At 35.4% G+C, this 20616-nt stretch overlaps 3 protein-coding genes across 10 annotated transcripts in view; 2 read left to right on the top strand and 1 right to left on the bottom strand.

Annotated features, from left to right (window-relative positions):
- The first annotated feature begins 322 nt into the window (after nt 1–322).
- LOC123880905 (T-cell immunomodulatory protein) lies at nt 323–9399 on the top strand. Of its 2 annotated transcripts, XM_045929304.1 has the most exons (3): nt 323–1902; nt 2117–2558; nt 9386–9399. In XM_045929304.1, exons 1-2 carry the CDS (start codon nt 558–560, stop codon nt 2545–2547), a joined length of 1776 nt encoding a protein of 591 aa, XP_045785260.1. In that variant the 5' UTR covers nt 323–557; the 3' UTR covers nt 2548–2558; nt 9386–9399. The 2 variants fall into 2 exon arrangements, with proteins under 2 accessions (XP_045785260.1, XP_045785259.1); XM_045929303.1 differs by lacking the exon at nt 9386–9399 and having other exon boundaries at nt 2117–2663.
- On the bottom strand, nt 3883–7031 carry LOC123880909 (corepressor interacting with RBPJ 1). The gene is made up of 5 exons (XM_045929312.1): nt 6848–7031; nt 6546–6640; nt 5584–5834; nt 4884–5136; nt 3883–4007 (listed from the first exon to the last, which is right to left on the bottom strand). The coding sequence occupies exons 1-5, from the start codon at nt 6917–6919 to the stop codon at nt 3947–3949; spliced, it is 732 nt and encodes a 243-aa protein (XP_045785268.1). The 5' UTR covers nt 6920–7031; the 3' UTR covers nt 3883–3946.
- LOC123880902 (receptor-type guanylate cyclase Gyc76C-like) overlaps nt 7995–20616 on the top strand; it is a 35170-nt gene continuing 22548 nt past the window's right edge. Inside the window, exons 1-2 of one of the 7 annotated variants that reach the window (XM_045929293.1) lie at nt 7996–8268; nt 8501–8698. The gene's annotated coding sequence lies outside the window, so the exon portion shown is untranslated. Of the gene's footprint in view, nt 8699–20616 lie in introns of all 7 variants that reach the window. The other 6 variants (XM_045929294.1, XM_045929298.1, XM_045929297.1 and 3 more) reach the window with 6 other exon arrangements.

Here is a 20616-nt window from a genome sequence, read left to right as displayed (position 1 = left end):
GGTGGTTCCATAGAGTAAAGTAATGAAAACATGAACGTATTGTGACTGCGATCGTCATACCTATCCAGGGCCGTAAAAAAAAAGCGATCGTGACAATGTAGCCTTGGCCTTATAGTATACCAATGTACAATACTCTGTGATTGTAGCTGTCATATTATCAAAGACCTTACACGTTAGTAGTGTAAGGTCTTTGCATATTATATCATCACAGAGTATGTAAATCTGTCATTCTGCAATGGAGCAGGGAGCCGCAGTGTTTATTTATATATACTCTTTGATAGCATATAGCAATACGTAGTGATTTTACAATTACATACTCTTTGATAGCAGTTACCGTATGTAAAAAGTACCTACTCTGTGATAGCAATAAATAAATCAATCAATCCAATTTGCATTTTGCTTTGTGTATAGATAGATATGTATGTGTGCGTAGCTATTTTATTTATTGTTATTTGATATATAAAATAGAAATCCGAGTTTTAATTCATAAAAAAGATCCATGGCATTACTTTAGCAGTCTGTTCAAAAATCAAAAGCAAGTATTAAAAGTTTAAAAGATGTTGAGAAATCTTTGCTTATGTATAATATTCAATTTGGTGCTTGCACATTGTTTATTTGTTAGTGATATGACTGAAAACACTTTTGGAAATAGAAACGATGGTTATATTGCTGCGTTTGGTGATTTTAATTCTGACGAATTAACTGATGCGTTTATAATAAATGGCTCAAATGTGGAGGTATTACTAGCATATGACAAAGAACCATTCTTCCGACCTTCTTCGTACAGTTGCAACTTTAGCAATTTTATCGTTACAAGTATCGTACCAGGTGATTTTGATGGAGATGCTTACATGGACATACTTGTAACTTCTCAAATTCAGAATTCGACATCCAACTTTCATGAAGTCAGGATATTATGGGGTGGTATGCCTTATTTAAACTGTACGGATGCGTCATTGATAAAAGCCATTACAGTTGGCCAGCCACTTGTGCTGGACTATAATAGAGACATGATATTAGATCTCTTTGGCATCAATGCAGAAAGTAAAAGAGTATTCTGGGTATTTGATAAATCAAGATCAACACCTATAGAAATTTTAATGAGTGATTTTGGAAAATCTAAGGAAATAAAATTGCCTCATTCACATTCTTTTTTGGATGTAAATGATGATAATGCTGCAGACCTTTTAGTGACAACGCATGTTGATGTTGAAATTTGGCTGAATGAAGAAGCTGGTGGATTCAGATATAACAACAGTATTGAACTGCTTGTGGGGCATCCAACAATATATGGCCAAGTGTTATTTATAGATGTAGCTTTATCAGGACAGTTCTTTCTTGTTGTGCCAGTCTGTTATGACCTTGAATGTATTAACAGTACAATCTTGATATATGACAATGAGCAGTGGCATGACTTGCAAGTGGATTTGAACGATGGTAAAGGGACCCTGTGGAGGTTCATACCACCCAGAGCAGAGGTGTACATGGATACAATTACAATGCGCAGCGGAGACTTCAACATGGATGGATACCCTGACATTCTGATGACTTTAAGTCCAGTGAGCGGTAAAGATACGAAAGCTGTTTTATTGCATAATGTTCCTTGCAACTCACCTGGATGCAAATTTCACAGAACATTTGAAGTTCAGTGGGAGAAATTCAATACGTTTGGAAAAAATGTTGTAATGGCTACATTTTATGATCTTTATATGGATGGAGTTCTTGATGTATTATATGTGCAAAAAAATATAACTAATACAACAGAGAAGTACATAATGAAAGCTTTTAGAAATGAATTGGAATATGATACCAATTTTATCAAAGTTATTGTTGTAACAGGATTGAGTAATGAAAGAGTACCTACTATTAATGGAACTTTATACAATAGGAAAGTAACATTTGGTATGTATGTCTTGAATAAAATTCTTATTTATAGGTATAAGTACTTAGCTAATGCTCTGAATTAACATTTTAGGCTTAACAAATAGTTATAGTACCAGAGACTGACTGATGCCTAATTCTCTCAAACACATAAAAATCTAAGAAATGCTTAAATACATATACCATAATAATATTAAGGGTATAAATTAATTATTAATTTGATATTATCTTTCAGGAACCAATTTACCAGGACCTAAAATTGGTTACAATACTTGGTCACAGGAAGGCCAATACAGGACTGGAGTGTGTGCGCAATTGCCGCAGTCTGCTTATTTTGCCTTACAACTACCTTATTCATTATTTGGTCTTGATAGAACTCCAAATTTTGTTGACACTTTAACTGTTGGACTCTCAGGTTACTCTAAAAGCTGGACACAAATAATACCCAATTCTCAAATTGTGTTAATCCCAGCCCCACCAAATGATCCTTCAGAGTGGCGAGCACAACTGTTTGTGACTCCCAGTAAAGTTGTTCTTAAGAGTGTGTTTGTATTGACAGCCATAATTGTTATCATAATCGGAGCTGTTTCATATTTGCATTGGAAAGAAAGAAATGATAGACAAGACATAATTGAAATAGATGAGAAGATTTATGTTAAGATATAATATTTTTATTTGTTAGTATTATAGTTTGTTGTTCTGTATCATACTGTTTACTACATAAACAATTATTTGTAATACTCATTGTAAGATTATCTGTGATTTAATATAATATGGTATAGTCCGTACAAAATAACCTCTCACGCGCCATTTTAACTCTTTGGGTCAAATGTCATGTCAAAAGTAGGGCTCACTTTTAAAATAAGGATTAAAATCGTACTTTTGGCATCTATAGTTAAAATGGCGCGTGAGAAGTAATTTTTTACGCATTATAATATAGGTTTTAAATTGTTTAAGGTCAATAATCTTTTATTTCATAGCAAAAAATAACAAAAAAATGTTGATTCACATGGTTCATTCTGACCAGCAGGGTGATTAAATAACTCAGTGTCTAACACTGAAAGCCACCGAGGTTGATTGGTTCTACATTGCTGCTTCACTGCGTGATACTCGTAGTAAAATATTTTTTCATGGAAAACCTTCATGGATTAAAAAATGAGATCGGTAGCAATCATTCAGTGTTGGACACTGAGTGAATTACCCCAGCTAACACTAAATGATAGCTACCAAGTTCATTTGACATTTATTTTTAGTCCATTGAAGGTTTATTATGAAAAATTGTTTTAATATCACTCAATGAAGCACTAATATAGAACCAAACAATCGCGGTAGTTAATAAGTACGTTACCATAACTTCATGGTTTACGGATTTTTTCCTTTACTTGTGCTTGACATTGCTATCTACCAAACATGGTTCTAAAATCTAAATGGATGGGAAGTACTCTATAGGTTGATTCCCTTGGCGAGTTTCGATAGACGCAACAAAGTGATCCTATAAGGATTAGGTAACGTAGTCTATATCTGTCTCCAGGATGCAAACTAAATCTATCTAATAGGTAGATGATGCCCGCGACCTCATCCACGCGTGGATTTAGATTTTTTTTATAAATACTATAAATAAAAAATAAAAAAAATGTGGGAACTGGAAACTCCCCAGTTCCCACAGTGGGTGGGTGGATGTTTTGGGATAAAAAGTGCCTACGTTCTTCCCGGGGTTGCAAGTAAGTGCCATTGATAAAAATCGGTTAAATTGGACAGTGAAAAGCTAGCAGTCAAACAGACTCGTGCTCAGGCCGTTGTGGCCGCCACACCTGCAGCCGCGTTAACGCGAGACTGCCAGAGTTTCAAGTCAAATAACGTCCCCCATAACAAAGATTCGTCACGCCACGAAAACAAGCGTCATCAAATATTAATTTACAGGTTTAGATTAACATTGGTACTTGTAGTTTGCAGAATAGAATAACATTGGTACTTGTAGTTTGCAGAATAGAAAAATAAGACTTAATACAAAAAGTTTATTATATAGAACAAGAAGTTATGTCTATTGAGACTAAACATGTTTTATTCAATGCTTGGATTTGTGCTTATGCTTCTTCTCTTTCTTTTTTTCTAGTTTCTCCAATTTTCTGAAAAATAAATATTAAGGTATATTAGACAAAACAATAAAAATCCATATCATCTCAACCCATCGCCGGCCCATTACTGAGCACAAGTGTAACACAGCACACTACTGTATACAAGTGTAAATTAAAAATTTTTAACACCCCCGACAAGTGAAGGTTACAGAAAAGAGCTAATAAGTTTCAAACGGCTGAAACGATTTCCTTGATTATAGCTAAGAATACTCTCGATTAAGCCACCGTTCAAACAAAAATAAACTAAATCAAAATCGGTTCATTAGTTTAGGAGCTACAATGCCACAGACAGATACACACATCAAACTTATAACACCCCTCATCTTGGGTCAGGGGTTACTAAAAAGTTTCCTGTTTATTCAGCAAATGATACAAAAGAAGCATTTTATATGCTCCATTATGGCATATACGAAAACTCAGGTGCATATAAATTCTCTGAATCTTCACTTTCACTTGGCCAATCACAATAGTGACCAGTCTGCGTGACACCAAACTACAAACCAGTTGGAATTCACGCTAATTTAAATTGAAGTTACGAGTACTATTTCACAAATGACAATATTAGGAACACATCTTCTATATTTTATCATTGCTGGTTTATCAAACATAATCCATACTATTATTATAAATGCGAAAGTATGTCTGTCTGCCAGTTAGCTTTTCACAGCTCAACAGATTAACAGATTTTGATGAAATTTTGTACAGAGCTAGCTTACAACCCGGCGAAGGACATAGGCTACTTTTTATCCTGGGAAATCAAAGTTCTCATGGGATTTTAAAAAACCTCATTCTACGTGGAGAAGTTGCGGACAATCTAGTTTTAAATTTTAAAAAAATACTTTTGTAATTAAAATAGAAAAAAATTACTTTAGTAATTTTTTCTTCTGCTTCTTTGACAATTGGCTGATGAGATCAGTTTCTGTAAGTGACGTATCATTGTCAACGATTTTGTTAGCAGCAAGTGGCATAGCGCCAGGCTTCATAACAAGTCCAGAATCCCTCATATGTTGCATCAAGGTCGGCACATCAGGTTTTTCTTCCTCATCCTCTGGTGCAGAGGCGGATGCCTGCAAAGCTCTTGCTTCACTCATTGAAAGGGAATACATGGAACATTCTTTATCTGTAAAATAAATATTTTATAGGCTGATGTTAGTTAAAACACTTAAATCTGGAAATAATTGCAATTGAATAAGAAATAAAACAAAATATACTGTCACTAAATTCATCTAACATCTTTGTAAAATAGACAGTCAAACATCCAGTATCACAATCACCTATATATGTATATATGTTGGAGCGAAATGGCATAGTTGGAGTTTGCCTTATCCTTTAAGGATATGGCTAACTCCTGGGCGATGTTAAAACAACTCAATTAGACCATTTCTCAATCACGCAAAAACTACTGGACGGATTTGGCTGAAATTTGGAATGAAGATAGATTATACCCTGGATTAACACATAGGGTACTTTTTATCCCAGAAAATCAAAGAGTTCCCGCGGGATTTTATAAAACGTAAATCCATGCGGACGAAGTCGCAGGCATCAACTAGTACAATATAAAATATACCTGTGTTAATATGACCCCATTTATGGCACTTGATACATCTAACATTTCTGACCAAAATGCCAAAAGGCTGATCCCTGATTTCATTGTCTCCCTTGCAGTAACTTTCTCTAGGAGCATTGTACTTTCTCTGCCATTCAAATTTGTATTCTGGCTCATTGTCCTCGCGTTCTCGTTCCTTTTTTACACCAGGTGGAGGCTCATACATAAAGTTCAAACTCAATTTATCTTTACTGTCCTTGCTCAGTAGTGCTCTGTAATGGAAAATAACTTTGGTAGGTATTATATTGCGAAGGATTTATTTTTGTCTGACATATTTTATGATAACACTTACAGTTTAGCTGTAAAACACAAAAAACCCATATTTTTTTTGCAAATGTGGGATCAATGAGGACTTTTCACAAATCATTTATAGCGATGTTCCCAACAATTGCACCAATTTATGCTCTATGTGATTTATTATGATCTTACCTCTATTTTTTGAGCTAATTTGACTGGGCTACAAGCAACAATATGGCATTTGATATGAAAATGCCATATTAGTAGATATTTTTAAGAAATATTATTGTTATAATAAATTTTAAAAATGTAATGAGAAAGCTATGGAGAAACTGTTGTGTATGGGTCCACACATTTATTTATGTGAAAATATTGTGTTGTGTACTAAAATAAATAAATTATTTGCTTACTAATTTACCTACAAGTTTTATTCGATTCATTACTAGCCTAGGAAAACTCCAACAAATTGATTTGGAAAGGAAAGTACTTTCAGCAAGTGCAGAGAGAAAGAGAGAAAGAATGACAAATTTTTCAATTCAATTAAGTTATTATAATAATTGTAGCTGTGGCTCAATCCTAATGTTAGATATTCAACAGAGCATCAATTCAAGGCCAAGCCAGAGTTCACTTACTCTCGTTCCCTCTGCTATTATGATGACTATATTTTACATATTGTATACTCTTACTTATTTTCATGTAATTCCTGTTCTTTCTCATACTGCACTCTCAGTTCTTCCTGTTTTTTCTTATATGCGTCAGTTTTTTGTTCTGCCATCCATACCTAAAATAACAATATGAATAAAATGTCTACATGAAAATTTCGATATCCTAATTTTGATAAAGTTAAATTAAAGGCAGAATTATTATACTTGTATTATCACCTTCACTTTTCACCACATGTAACATGATTTTTATGTATAAGAATTTATTGTGGCAAGTAAAATCTATCTATGTAGCAAATTAGTGTATTTAAAAATTATGTTCCTACCCTTTTCAAGTTATCTCTCGAGGCGGGATGAAAAAATTTCTTGCACATATAGTTATTAAAACCCTTCCCCATTTTTATTCGGGTAGTTTTTCGCAATTACTTTTCTTAAATTTATTACAAGTACCTAAACAAAGCTTTTTAACAACGTCAAGAAATTAGAGACAGTACATGACATGTGGATGACATGACATTACAAAAACGTAGTCTGTGAACGTTGTGACCAAAGAGTACAATACATATATATTATACATTTATACAAGTCCCTAATGGCGATAAGGCGGATCCACATACTTGAGCCAAACAGCAAACAACAACCACTGGCAAGCGTGTGGACGGGTGTTTGGGTATGCCAACGCTTGTCGTTCGATCCGAATGCAAGCAGATTCTTGTACAGTGCAACAAGGATGTTTTGGCGCGTGATCAAAATCGGAAATATCACCGCCATTTTCTAAAGTGTCACACTGTCCCTTCACTGTCCCCTTGTATGTGGTGTTGCTAAGTAAAAAAATCTGAATTTCACTGTTTTCTTTTAAATATTAGATTCATTCCATATACATAACTTCGCGATATATTCTGATATTTAATACAGCATAAACGTGTCTGCATATTATTGCTATGTGTAGCATTAGGTAAGTATAGTATTTGAGCAGCTAAACATGATAGGTTGCAAGTCCATGGCATATCAATAGTTTTTATAATTTTTTCCATATGTGAAAAAACAGATGGCTTTCCCAATTTCTTATTCAGTTACAATTAGATATAAGTTACTCGATTTTTAATGTTTCATGAATTTTCAACATATTCCCTAATATTGAGGAGATTCTAATTGCTGGCAGCCTATGTTCTGCTACAACGCTCCGCCGTGAATGTCATTCGACTGCCAAAAGATCCTTGTCGGACTATAGACATCCCGTGAATCTATAGCTCACCTCAGCTCATTTCAGCTGTTGAGCGAGAAAGAAAGATCGGGACATGATCGGGACGAGATCGGGACACCAACTGTGTGGTCCGATCTTTCGCTTTAACTTGGAAGATAAAGTAAGATAGCGATAAGCAGTCCTTCAAACGCTAAGAGCACTCGACATTCGTGGCCACAGTTCTGAGGCCAGAATGACCAGAATCATACCACAGATGAATAACATAGAAAACAATTTACTATTTTTGCGTTTCTTTTGCATTTGCTTGCTTTGCTCACGTTTCTCGTAGAAAAATTGTATTGTGGTCGAGTGTGGTGGTTTGAATCTTATTGCAAGTTCTAGTACTAGTACGCTGTGCTGTTTTCCTCTTATTTGTAGTGATACTTTTGAATACGTACCTTTTACAGTTTAGTGATTGCAATTTTCAACTTTCTAGTATTAAAGTGCTAACATCTACCATAACATCAGTTACCTACTTGTTAAATGTTCACAGGTCTTGAAAGTGTATGTAGCTATTTCTATTACTGTACTTAGTACCTATTTGAGATGTAATATTGATTTTGCACATAAAGATTTTGATGAATGATTGTTGGAGACAGTTAGTAATGGAGAGATTATAATATTTCGTCAGAGATTTTAATCCAGATTCGCGAGTCTACATTATAGTCATTGTCATCGTAGTGTTGCTTTATGTTTTAACACATTTACAGTGTTTTATCGTTTGGAGTATTTTTAGAACACGACTGTGGTATTGAGTCTGATGTCTTTGTAAACAGTATATGATTGTAAATGTTTGTGCTGTTTTTATTATGAATATTTCAAATTAAGGAGTGAATAATATTTTTGGAAGGAACAGTTTCCTTCAATGTGATGATTATAACTGATATATCTTATGAAGTGGAAAGTTCTTATGAAAATTAACTTCAGATTTATGGTAAGTGGTATACTGTAGCTATAACTTCAATAATTACCTATACTAATTTAGAATTAATTATGAAGTTAGGTTCCTAACTGCACTTTCGAACAAAATGTCCAAAATTAAGAATATCACTATTCATATTTAAAAAATAATTAAATTAAAAGAATCCTAGGTTTATCTACTATTTATACACAAAAACTTGCAATTGCCTCAATAAGCAATAATAATAATTTCGATGATTTAGTAAACCACTTGCATGATAATTGTACACCTACTGTGTGATTTCTTAGATTTTTGATAAGGAACCAAAATTTTTGAAGGCAATTTTCTTTTATAATTAAACAACTATTTCCTACTTTCATTGTTTGAGGTATATATTTATTAGGTGAATTACATAATAGGATGTATGATTTATTATTTTGTTCAGTATTTGTCGAATTTTGAGGAGTGTTGTCTATTAGTACCAAAAATCAGCGATGACCTAATAGATGACATGGGTGTCATCCATTGGGGTTACAGTGTATTTATATTTTGAGTGATTCTGAACACAAATATCGTCACTATATCCTGTAAATAGAGTTCTGTACAAGTTTCATACGTTTCTGATAACCCATACTAATAGTAGACAATGTCATCTATTAAGTCGCTTTAACCAAATTTATACTAAACTTACCTAATAGTTGACACCCTATACAGTGTAAGTACTCTATGTAGGTGTGGTAGGTATGTGATTGTGTGTGAGTGCACAGTTTTTATATCTAAAGACTTCTCATAATTTCTAAACTTTTTTATAAATGTGGTGTTGTTAGCTACTAGGTCTCAGCATTCTGCATGTTACCTGAATATTTAAAAGGAAAAGCCAACTGACTGACTGACTTACTGATCTATGAACGCACAGCTCTAATCTACTGGACCAATTGGGTTGAAATTTGGCATGAAGAGATAGCTATTATGACGTAGACATCCTCTAGGAAAGGATTTTTGAAAATTCTACCCCTAAAGCGGTAAAATAGGGGTTTGAAATTTGTGTAGTCCATGCAGAAACTTCTTCTTAGCTAGTAGACTGTATCCTACTAATATTATAAATGTGGAAGTGTGGATGTTTGGATGTTTGTTGTTGTCACGCAAAAACTAATGGACGGATTTGGCTGAAATTTGGAATGATTATAGATTATACCCTGGATTAACACCCTAAAAAGTAGCCAATGCTACTTTTTATCCTGGAAAATCAAAGAGTTCCCGCGGTATTTTGAAATACGTAAATCGCCGCGGACGAAGTCGCGGTCATCAGTTAGTATAACATAATTACAAATCCAATATTGTATGACAGCCGTAAAATATAAAATATTTCATTGTAACTGTTTCACTGCGTAAATTCCTAAAATATGAAGGCATTCATTCATAAGTGATGTTAAATTCAAACAGCTGGTAAATAAGTAATTTACATCCCTAATGTTTTTTATTTGATTAATAACAAATGTGTGTCATCCTTTAGTGCCAGGGGGTGTTATCTATTACTAACTTTAGTTTTTGGGGTGTCATTAGTAAAACCTTAATTCATTTATTTTTTCCTCTTTTGGTTTTTCTTTGCGTCACTCAGTTTACAAAATTGAAATATCGCGTTATTTACGAGTACGAGTGAGTTCCATCGTGGCACCAGTGCCGCAGAAACGGCTCCATGATGTGTATGGCGGCGGTGTCGCAAAAGTAAACACATTGCGTTTTTGGTTCAACCGTTTTCGTTCTGGAAATTTCGACCTGCAGAACAAGCCCCGTGGACGGCCGGAGACCAAAGTTCATCTTAATGAAGAATTGAAGGCTATTGTGGAAGCGGATCCATCACAAACCACGTCCAAGCTAACTGCAGACTGCGATGTTGATAAAACTGTTTTAATCCACTTGAAGCAAATTTTGAAGGTGAAAAAGCTTGAAAGGTGGGTACCTCATGAATTGAGCGCAGCAAACCGACAAACGCGCGTCGTGTTACATTACTCAATCGGCACAATAATGAAGGGATTTTAAATCGAATCATTACCTGTGATGAAAAGTGGACTCTGTACGATGATTGGAAACGCTGAACCCTGGCGAACCAGCCAGATCCTACTCCAAGCGAAAATTGAAAAAAAAAAAAATACTTTGAGCGTTTGGTGGACTAGTGCCGGTATCGTGCACTACAGCTTTTTTAAACTGACCAGACGATTACAGCGGATGTCTATTGTCAGCAACTGCAAAACATGATGGATAAGCTAGCTGCTTAACAGCTGAGTCTGGTCAATCGCTCTAGGCCACTGCTGCTTCAGGACATCACCACTCAACCACACACTGCACAACAGACAGCTACCAAATTAGAGGAGCTACAATTGGAATGTCTAAGACATCCACCTTACTCACCGGCCCTTGCTCCAACCGATTACCATTTTTTTCGAAATTTGGATAACTTCTTGCAAGGGAAAAAAATTCAACTCCGATGGGGTAGTCCAAAGCGCCTTCAAAGATTTTATTGATTCCCGTCCAAATGGTTTTTTTAGTAAATGGATCAATGAACTACATATGAGATGGCAAAAGTGCATAGATAGTAATGGTACATATTTTGATTAAATAAATATATTTAAAAGAAATCGACTTTATGTTCCTCCCTTACAAAACGCCAATTTCATATGTAAGGACCTAATATATTCTTATAGGCTTAGACGTAGGAGCACTATTGCAAACGCACACAACCGATTTTGATGAAAGATTACATCCCGCAAACAAATTCACGGGCATCATCTATTTAGTGTAGGGATAACTTGCATCCCTAAATATTATAAACTAGGTATTTTTATCCCAGAGAATGAAACAATTACCACGGGGCTATTAAAAACTTACATCCAAGCGGACGAAGACATGGGCATGATCTAGTATACGATAACTGTAGTGTTAGTATTCCGGCGGGGCGGCTGAAAGTGGTCGATTTTTATTATCTAGTAGTGAGGGTGTGGTTGGGAGTGGCAGGCCAAACATCGACCCGCCAAGATCGATAGCATCGCGGACTATTCCGCTTGTCACATGTTTCAAACATCCAAATCTGCAATCGAACATGACGTGGGCCTTTGTACGTTTTTCTTCAACGGAGTAGCGGCGAGACTAGAGCCTTAATCTTGTTACGGTCTACTTGATTGTGTGCTATTCATAGAAATAAAACAAGAATTCTTTAAATAGCTATAAGGTCAGGGACACAAAATAATGTGCTAAATTATCATAGTAATACATAGCTTTATATCAGATAAATGGCATCATAATATAATTTTTTTTATATTTCTTACCAATTAACTACACATTTTGTCTAGTACCTAACAGAATAACATTTTTCGGTTTAGACTAGCTGATGCCCACGACTTTAGGACGTGGATTTAGGTTTTTAAAAAACCAGTGGGAACTTTTTGAATTTCCGTGATAAGTATTCGTTGTTCAAGTACAGGATACTTAATTGAAATTATACACAAGTTTTTAGGGAAAAATTAAAAACTCAATTGTTCTCTGTTCAAAATCGTCTTTAACAAGTGTTTATAACACCCCCACACAAATTTAAAATTTATAACACCCCCGACGATCCAAAGTATCTGAGTTTTCCAAAACATCATTTTCAAATAAATAATTATGTATTTAGGCAACGTCCATCTTGATAGCTTGACATTTGTCTATTGACATAATATTATGAACCTAACGGTTATCTAACCTTCTTTTCTACAAGAAAAATAGAAAAGAGCTGATAACTCTTAAACGGCTGAACCAATTTTTTTAGATTATAGCTAAAGCTATAGCTAATTCATGCAAAAACTACTGGACCGTTTTGGCTGAAATTTAGGACGGAGATAGACTACCCTGGATTAACACATAGGCTACTTTTTAACCCGTAAAATGTCGTGGTTCCCGCGGGATTATAAAAAACCTATATCCACGCGAACTAAGTCGCGCGCATCAGTTAATAAGTATTTTTATGTTTCATCCTAGTGGATTCCTCGGTGGACGATTCTGATTCGCTCTTGGTTGGTTTTTTAAGGTTGCGCTGTCCATTGCCATCATAGGACATATTATTAAGTATACAAATTCTAAGCGGTACCTATTTACCGCTGATTCAGTCTACGGGCTGCGTATACTCGGAGTGCTATTAATAACTTAGTAAATATGTAACCAAAGTCGAGGTTACAAATATTCAACATAAATAAGGCATATTATGACGCAATGCATTAAATCGTAAAGTTTTCGTCAAACCTACCTAGCTTGATAACGCGTGGCAATAAATATGGGTAAGTACACATAAATAAATGCAGTAGATTTTTTCACTGGAACAAAAACACAACACAGTAAGGTAATGGCTAGGCCAGCACACTCTTCAGATGTTCATACAACTACATACTAGCTGACATGGACGGCTTGGGGTAGAATTTCCAAAAATCCTGAAACACGTACCTATTTCTTAATTTGTAACCGCATGCCCTAATATCAATTTTCATGGAAATAACTTCAAAAATGACGTACTTTCATACAAACTTGCATCCCCTATTTAAGCCCTTTGGGAGTACCTATACTTTTCAAAAATCCTGAAATAATATTATACACTAGGCAGTTTTAGAGGAGTTAAAATAAAAGAGGGCAGATTGTTTAAGTAAAGACTGCAAAAATTCGCCAAATGTCGGAGCTCAAAAAGAGCACAAATTAACTTTATTCTGAAGAAAAATATAGGTAGGTACATACTTAGGTATATTTAAACTTATAATCTATTTATGAATAGCAGGTAGGAGTAAACTGTTTAACCGACAACCTACTGTGTATAATTGTATAGATAATGATAGATATTGAGCGTTATAAAGCCGTCCTTGAAGATTAGCAAATATACACGCGGGGAAATCACACATTTGAGGGATTCTTGTTTTGTGATTTCAGTAGCAATGTGGCTAATTCTATTGTACATCATCTCTAAATTAAAATGACAGTTTTAAATAATATTGCTATCATTTTCTTTATGCTCCCTGCGGAAAAGAATGCAATACATTTGGAACTGACCGTTTATTTTAGAGATTGAATTAGTCGCATTCAGTCCTCGTCAAACTTATTGTTTTCCCTAGAAATATTTAATCAGTTTTTCGAAAAGTAGTTACGCATAATACTACCGAAACCTTTTAAGTAGTTTACAAACAATAGTCATACTTTGAAAATAAAAATCGGTCAAGTGCGAGTCGGACTCGCACACGAAGGATTCCATACCATCGTAGTTCGCCATCGCCATACTTAAGTACCATCGCACTAGAAATAAAACTGTTTTTCACGTTGGCCATTTTGAAATTATTACTATTTGTACTTATAGCGGCAATAGAAATACACTTTCTGTGAAAATTTCAAATCTCTACCTATTACGGTTCACGAGATACAGCCCGCTGATACGGACGAACAGCGAAGGCTTTCAGTAATAGGGTTCCGTTAACGCCCTTCGGGTACGGACCCTGAAAAGTTTGTATTGTATTACATAACTATATTCTACTTGCGTGTTTATATATATGTACTAGCTGTCCCGCCCCGGCTTTGCCATTGATTTTTTAGGTATATACTACAAATATAACTTGACAAAAAAAATGACGGACCTCCTTAGGGATGGAATTTCCAAAAATCCTTTCTCGTGGGTGTCTACGCTATAAAAGAAACCTACTGTCAAAATTTTAAGGTTCAAATCCCAGCGATTTTTGCTGATTTTTTTGATCGGTCAATAAGTCAGTTAAACCCCCACCCAAAAAGAGGGGTGTTATAAGTTTGACGTGTGTATCTGTGTATCTGCGAATCTGTCTGTGGCATCGTAGCTCCTAAACTAATGAACCGATTTTAATTTAGTTTTTTTGTTTGAAAGGTGGGCTTGATCGAGAGTGTTCTTAGCCATAATCCAAGAAAATCGGTTCAGCCGTTCGAAAGTTATGAGCTCTTTTTTGGTTACTGTAACCTTCACTTGTCGGGGGTGTTATAAATTTTTAATTTACACTTGTTATTATACGGTACGAGTAGATAAAGTTATTTATCTAAAATCCACCCCAGCTTATTTTAGTAAAACATATGTATGTACTACTTTATGACCGCGACTTCGTCCACGTGGACTACCCAAATTCCAAACCCCTGTTTTACCCCCTGATCAGTTGAATTTTTGAAAATCCTTTCTTAGCGGAAGTCTCTGTCATAATAGCTATCTGCATGCCAGGCAACCGTCCAATAGTTTGAGCTGTGCGTTGATAGATCAGTCAGTCAGTCAGTTTTTCCTTTTATATATTTAAAATGCCTACTCTTAATAAATATTTTCAATTCCGCAAAAAAATTTAATCTCGCGACTGCCACATTACCTTTTAAGTGTAAAAATAGCTCAACAGCGTTATCGCTGACGTTATCTCAAGGCGAGATCGTCGAGATCGGTGTCGCTGCTGGACTGTGTTACAGTTCACGACACTTGGGGAACTTCTAAAATAACTCAAAATTTAAAAAACCACCGACACAAAAACCTCTATAAGAAAACTAGAAAAGAGCTGATAACTTTAGGTAAGAACACTCAATCAAGCCACCTTTCAAACAAAAAAAAAACTAAATTAAAATCGGTTCAATAGTTTAGGAGCTACGATGCCACGGACAAATACACAGATACACGTCAAAATTATAACACCCCTCTTTTTGGGTCGGGGCTTGATCGAGAGTGTTCTTAGCTCTTTTCTAGTTACTGTAATCTTCACTTGTCGAGGATGTTATAAAGTTTTAATTTACACTTGTTATATTAAGTACAAGTATAGATAGATGACTACTAGCTTTGTATGCATTTTCATGAAAACGTCTTTGCTGGAGTCATTTTGTCAAAATAGCGTCATGTCAATTGGTTTAATCGGCCGCCGGCTGCGAGGCAATTACTTAGTTGACAGCAGGGAAGTAATTCCTACATTTGAGGGCGGAAATCGCGACAGGAACACCTCCCTTTATGGCGTTGCACACAATGTTATGTTAATATGTTGTTTTCGATCAACACCCTGCCGATAAACATTATTAAGAGATCTATACTTCCATATGCCCATACTAATATTGAAGTGTGTCTGTCTGTCTGCTAGTTTTTCACGGTCCATCCGTTTAACCGATTTTGATGAAATTTGGTATAGAGAATAGAGATAACTAGCAATCCGGGGGCGACGGACATAGGCTACTTTTTATCCGAAAAATTAAAGAGTTCTCACGGGATTCTTAAAGGCTCATATATTTAACCAATTTTGACTGGTACAGAGATAATTTGCATCCCGGAGGTGAAGATAGGTTACTAACATTTGAAGTACTACTTTTTACTATTTAAGCTATTACACTGATCACCAATGCTTGATCTCCAAAACTATTCATCAGATCCTCACTAAAACTAAGAGGCTGTTTGTGTGTGTGTGTTTATGAGTTTTTTGTTACCATTCTTATCGTTATTTATATTTTTTTAGTTAGGTATGCTTAGGAGGATAATGTACTTTAACAGAGCTCTCTCCGTCACTTACTCCATACAATCGTAGTTCCCATTTCATTTGAATATTAAGCAACCAAAGTCCATGAAATTTTGCAGACATAGTCTAGAAACTAATATCTGTGTCTGTGGTGTTTTAGATTTTTCTAAAAATATGTAGTTTTAAAATTACAGGGGCTCAAAGATTTGTATTTTTCTTTAAAAAAAGGCCCAACTTTGTGCTCGTTTTTCTAGACAACGAAGCAATTTAATGAAATTTGGAAAAACCACAGACCTAGAAAATTTAATGAATATTATGTAGTAAAAAAATTATCGTTATATATTTTATATTGTTATAATTATGTGGGAACTACGAAAACCAGAAATTACACCCAGAAATCTTGAAAATTTCGTGCTGTCTCGATTTGTGCAAGCGGGGTGGTGAAGTGCGGGGGACGACACGTGAAACTGACAGAAACGGACAGTCTAAACACACGGGCCACATTTAGACTGCACCCGACTCCAAACTTGTCGATAGGTCTAACTAAATACATTTCAACTTGCGTTAGACGTATGCGTTACCTACTCAGACGTTGCCTGTAGATAAAAATATGTCTCATGTTTGCTGGCAATAGCGTATGCATCAAACCCTGCAAGTTGCAACTCTCTTGCAACCTATTCCTCACGCAATACGCACAGCTTTAATATTATAATTTTTGACAATGTATACTATATGTAATGCCATATCACAGGTCACTCTCTGATTTATTGCTAACAATTTACTTCCAAATGCAAAGAAATCTAAGTGTGTTGAATTCACACTGCCCAATACCAGGACCTTAAATGACATAAATTCATTGATAAATAATCATATGTTGAAAATAAAGGAGAACCCCGTGTTTCTCGGTATAATGTTAGATGCAAAGCTTCTATGGAACACCCACATATCAACACTTGATGGTAAACTCAGCTCTGCTGCTTACACTGTTAGAAAAATTCGACAGGTACTGACGTGGAAACTGCAAAAATTGTATATTTTGACTATTTTCACTGTATTATGTCTTACAGACTCTTGCTATGAGATAAAGCGGTAGATATTGAGAAAAAAATGTATTACAGAAAAGGACAGGACGTGCAATTTATAATTTAAAACCGCGCGCTGCCATACATTAAAAATATAAGGAAATAAGTACCTTATCTATTATCTTATAGTAGCTTCTAAACATATTTACAACTAGCTAATGCCCGCAGCTTCGCTCGCGTGGATTTAGGTTTTTAAAAATCCCGATCCTTTCATTTCCCAGAACAAAAGTTGCCTCTCCGTAATAGCCCGTCCCCGGGATGCAACTTGTTTCTGTATCACGTAAGAATATTTAAACGGATTATCCTTTTCAAATCCCGAGGGATCACCAGGATTTAGGAATGCAATTTCTTACAGCATCAGGGTTGAGGTCAACGACAAAGTGTTTACTTGGTATAGATACCTTCAATATCAATTAATAATCGACACTTTTTAAATCCCATTAGCTTTAGTAGTCAGGTCCCCTGCAACATCAGGATTGAGGAGTTGGAATCCAAATTTTTTATTGAACAATGTCGCAAACTTTCTTTATCGATTAAAAAAACTACCCAAAATTACGCAGTTAGGTTACCTGCCAAATTTCATGGTTTTGAGTCAACGGGAAGTACCCTAGAGGTTTTCTTGACACACACGACAGACAGAGAGATAGACAACAAAGTGATCCTATAAGAGTTCCGTTTTTCATTTTGAGGTACGAAACCCTAGAAAACGTAGGAACGGCATTCCGAACCAGTGGTGAATTTTTCTGACCATCCAAAAACACTTTGAAGTTTACCTAAAAGTTTACAGGAATAAAAAATTATCATTGTATTCCATTCCATTTCATTCTATTCCATTCTGTTCAAAGATAAATAGATAATAAAAATATTTGTCACCGAAACAATAATTTACGATACATCGACCAATATCAATTTTACTGATGACAATCTGACTATTACCAAAGTGAACGACTACTATAATATCTATTATATACGACTAACATAATATGTATTATAAATTGTGTGCCGTTTGCATTCTCACTAGGTTCTCATTAAGTTTGTTTTATTTGGTTAAACTTTCTGGCATTTATATTGTTATGACGTTTAATTGGCAAACAGTCTGTTTATTGGCTGAAACTCAAAAATTCAGCCAATCACAACAAAGAAAATATTGTAATAATGATTGATGCAGCTTTCTGTAATTGAAAACAAAATATTTGACATTAACTTGAATGTGACAGTGTTTTCCGAATAGGGTTGCCAGAGGCCCCGTATTTTACTGGTTACCCCGTATGTCAGGATAGAAAAACCGGTAATTATGAAAATAAAATACGGGGCAAATAAAACTAAATATTTTTAGGGTTCCGTAACTCAAAAGCAAAAAAAACTCTTATAGGATCACTTCGTTGTCTATCAGTCTGTCTGTCTTTCCGTCTGTCCGTCTGTCCATCTGTCCTTCTATCCGTCTGTCATGTGTTCATGAACAAATATTAGTATTTTCAATTTTCAAAGTAAGATAACTACATATATCAAGTGGGTTATCATATGAAAGGGCTTTACCTGTTCATTCTAAAACAGATTTTTATTTATTTTTATGCATATTTTTTTTAATGCATAACAGTTTTTGATTTCTCGTGTAAAATGTCGAAAAAAATAACCGAATCGGAACCCTCGGTGCGTGAGTCTGACTCGCACTTGGCTGGCGAAACCGAACACTGACGTTATGTCCAGTAGAAAGAATATTTTCCTTTTGCGGCAATGCGTAGCCGAAACCCACTCGATATTGATCATGGTCGTAGCCAAGGCGGCGGGGCTTGGTTTGAGGATGTTAGCCTTTTTTTATACAAGTTAGCCCGTGACTTTAATCTTTTCTAGTGGTAAGTGATGATGCAGTCTAATTTCTTGGCCGTAAGGGCCATACTAACCATATAACTAGCCATGACCGAAGCCTCCCACCAGACCAGAAATTTAGAAATGGCGACTGCGCCTGGGAAGCCGTCAAAAACCTAAGCCTAAAATAATACTTACACTATTTCTTGCATTTGCTTACCAATTTTTTTTTGGAAATATATCAAACATTTCGCGCTCACTTCACTCGCGCTTTGAATTTGTATTACTTGGTGTAAGCCCCGCAATTTCGTTTGCATGAATTTAGAGTTTTAAAAATTCCGTGGGGGATTTTCCGGGCTAAAAAGTTTATGTCTGGGATGCAAGTTACCTCTGAATAGTAAGTACCAAAATTTTGGTAAAGAAGATGGGCCGTGAAAGGGTAACAAATAGATAGGCAAATAGATATACTGTCGTATTTGTAATATTAGTATGGATAGGGAGCTTTAAAAATAAAATCTTGCTATGGCTAAACTCGTTTCCCTTTCACTTTAATTCTTTCTGTAATTGAACCAAAAACACTTACGCTCATTGCGCTCGCGCTTTTTTATTGTTGTATTTTATCTCACTGTCAAATTGAAAGGCGAAATTCCACTAACCAGGTAATTAGCCCATAAAGTTGAGCGAATGTTTTTTTCCTCATGACAGGATTCAGTTCCGGCCCTGATAAAACCTCTCCCGAAATCGATTCCTGGCTACGGCCATAGTATTGATACTGTGAAGGTGGAATTACAAGTTAAATGTAAATTTAAGTTAAAATGCAAAGATTGTATGCATGAAATGTATAACATTTTGCTTTACAAAACTAGAGTTTTTAAAAGCTATTTAAATAAATAAATCTTTTATTTAAAATCACATTGCAAACACAGTTCACCAATCAAGACACGGCAACATACAGAGAAAAAATACAAAACTTACAAATAAACTGAAATATCTAAATAGGCTTTCCATGCATTTCAGAGAGAACCACCGCCTATTTCTTCAAATACTTCAAATTTTTAAATTTCTTCAAATCTAAACCCCGTATTTTTGATGGTGGTAGCCTGTAAATCAAAAAGAGGCAGGTGGCAACCCTACTTGCCACATGACATTACAGAATGAAAAATTGTTTTCATTACTCGGTAAGCCTACTGCCATAGTTTCACAGAAAGTGTGACGGTAGTTGTGACCTCTGATTGGTCGACTCTCTTTCACTATTCGCTAAAATTGATGATTGCAACAACAATTTTTTCTTTTTTGTAATCAAAAACAGAACACGGACGTCATACAGGTTGACTAATTGCAATCATTTCTGACCGGCTAACATTGTTCCGCTAGTGGCTCAAACTCACTGTCGCAGCAAGAACATGGTAAATTCAGCCAATCACAGCAATTAGAATTGGTTATCACAAATGCACCGATCTAGGAACCGAGAATACACGAACCAGGGCAGATAGAGATGAGAACAATAATATCATACGTAGGAAATCGACGGGGGATCGTTGACAATGATCCTCTTAAAATGAGATGC

This window comes from Maniola jurtina, chromosome 3 (assembly GCF_905333055.1).
Source record: "Maniola jurtina chromosome 3, ilManJurt1.1, whole genome shotgun sequence".
In the NCBI taxonomy this organism is placed as follows: Eukaryota; Metazoa; Arthropoda; class Insecta; order Lepidoptera; family Nymphalidae; genus Maniola; species Maniola jurtina.
The sequence above is the reverse complement of the archived record's forward strand: the minus strand, read 5'-3'. Positions and strand labels throughout refer to the sequence as shown.

Bases quoted from the DNA above. Each gene is read 5' to 3' on its own strand.
- LOC123880905 (XM_045929304.1), top strand. From the start codon at position 558: ATGTTGAGAAATCTTTGCTTATGTATAATATTCAATTTGGTGCTTGCA. The intron at 1,903-2,116 runs GTATGTATGTCT...ATTATCTTTCAG, and splicing joins CAATAGGAAAGTAACATTTG to GAACCAATTTACCAGGACCT.
- LOC123880909 (XM_045929312.1), bottom strand. From the start codon at position 6,919: ATGGGGAAGGGTTTTAATAACTATATGTGCAAGAAATTTTTTCATCCC. The intron at 5,835-6,545 runs GTAAGAGTATAC...TTTCCATTACAG, and splicing joins CAGGAATTACATGAAAATAA to AGCACTACTGAGCAAGGACA. The intron at 4,008-4,883 runs GTAATTTTTTTC...TTTATTTTTCAG, and splicing joins CAGAAGAAAAAATTACTAAA to AAAATTGGAGAAACTAGAAA.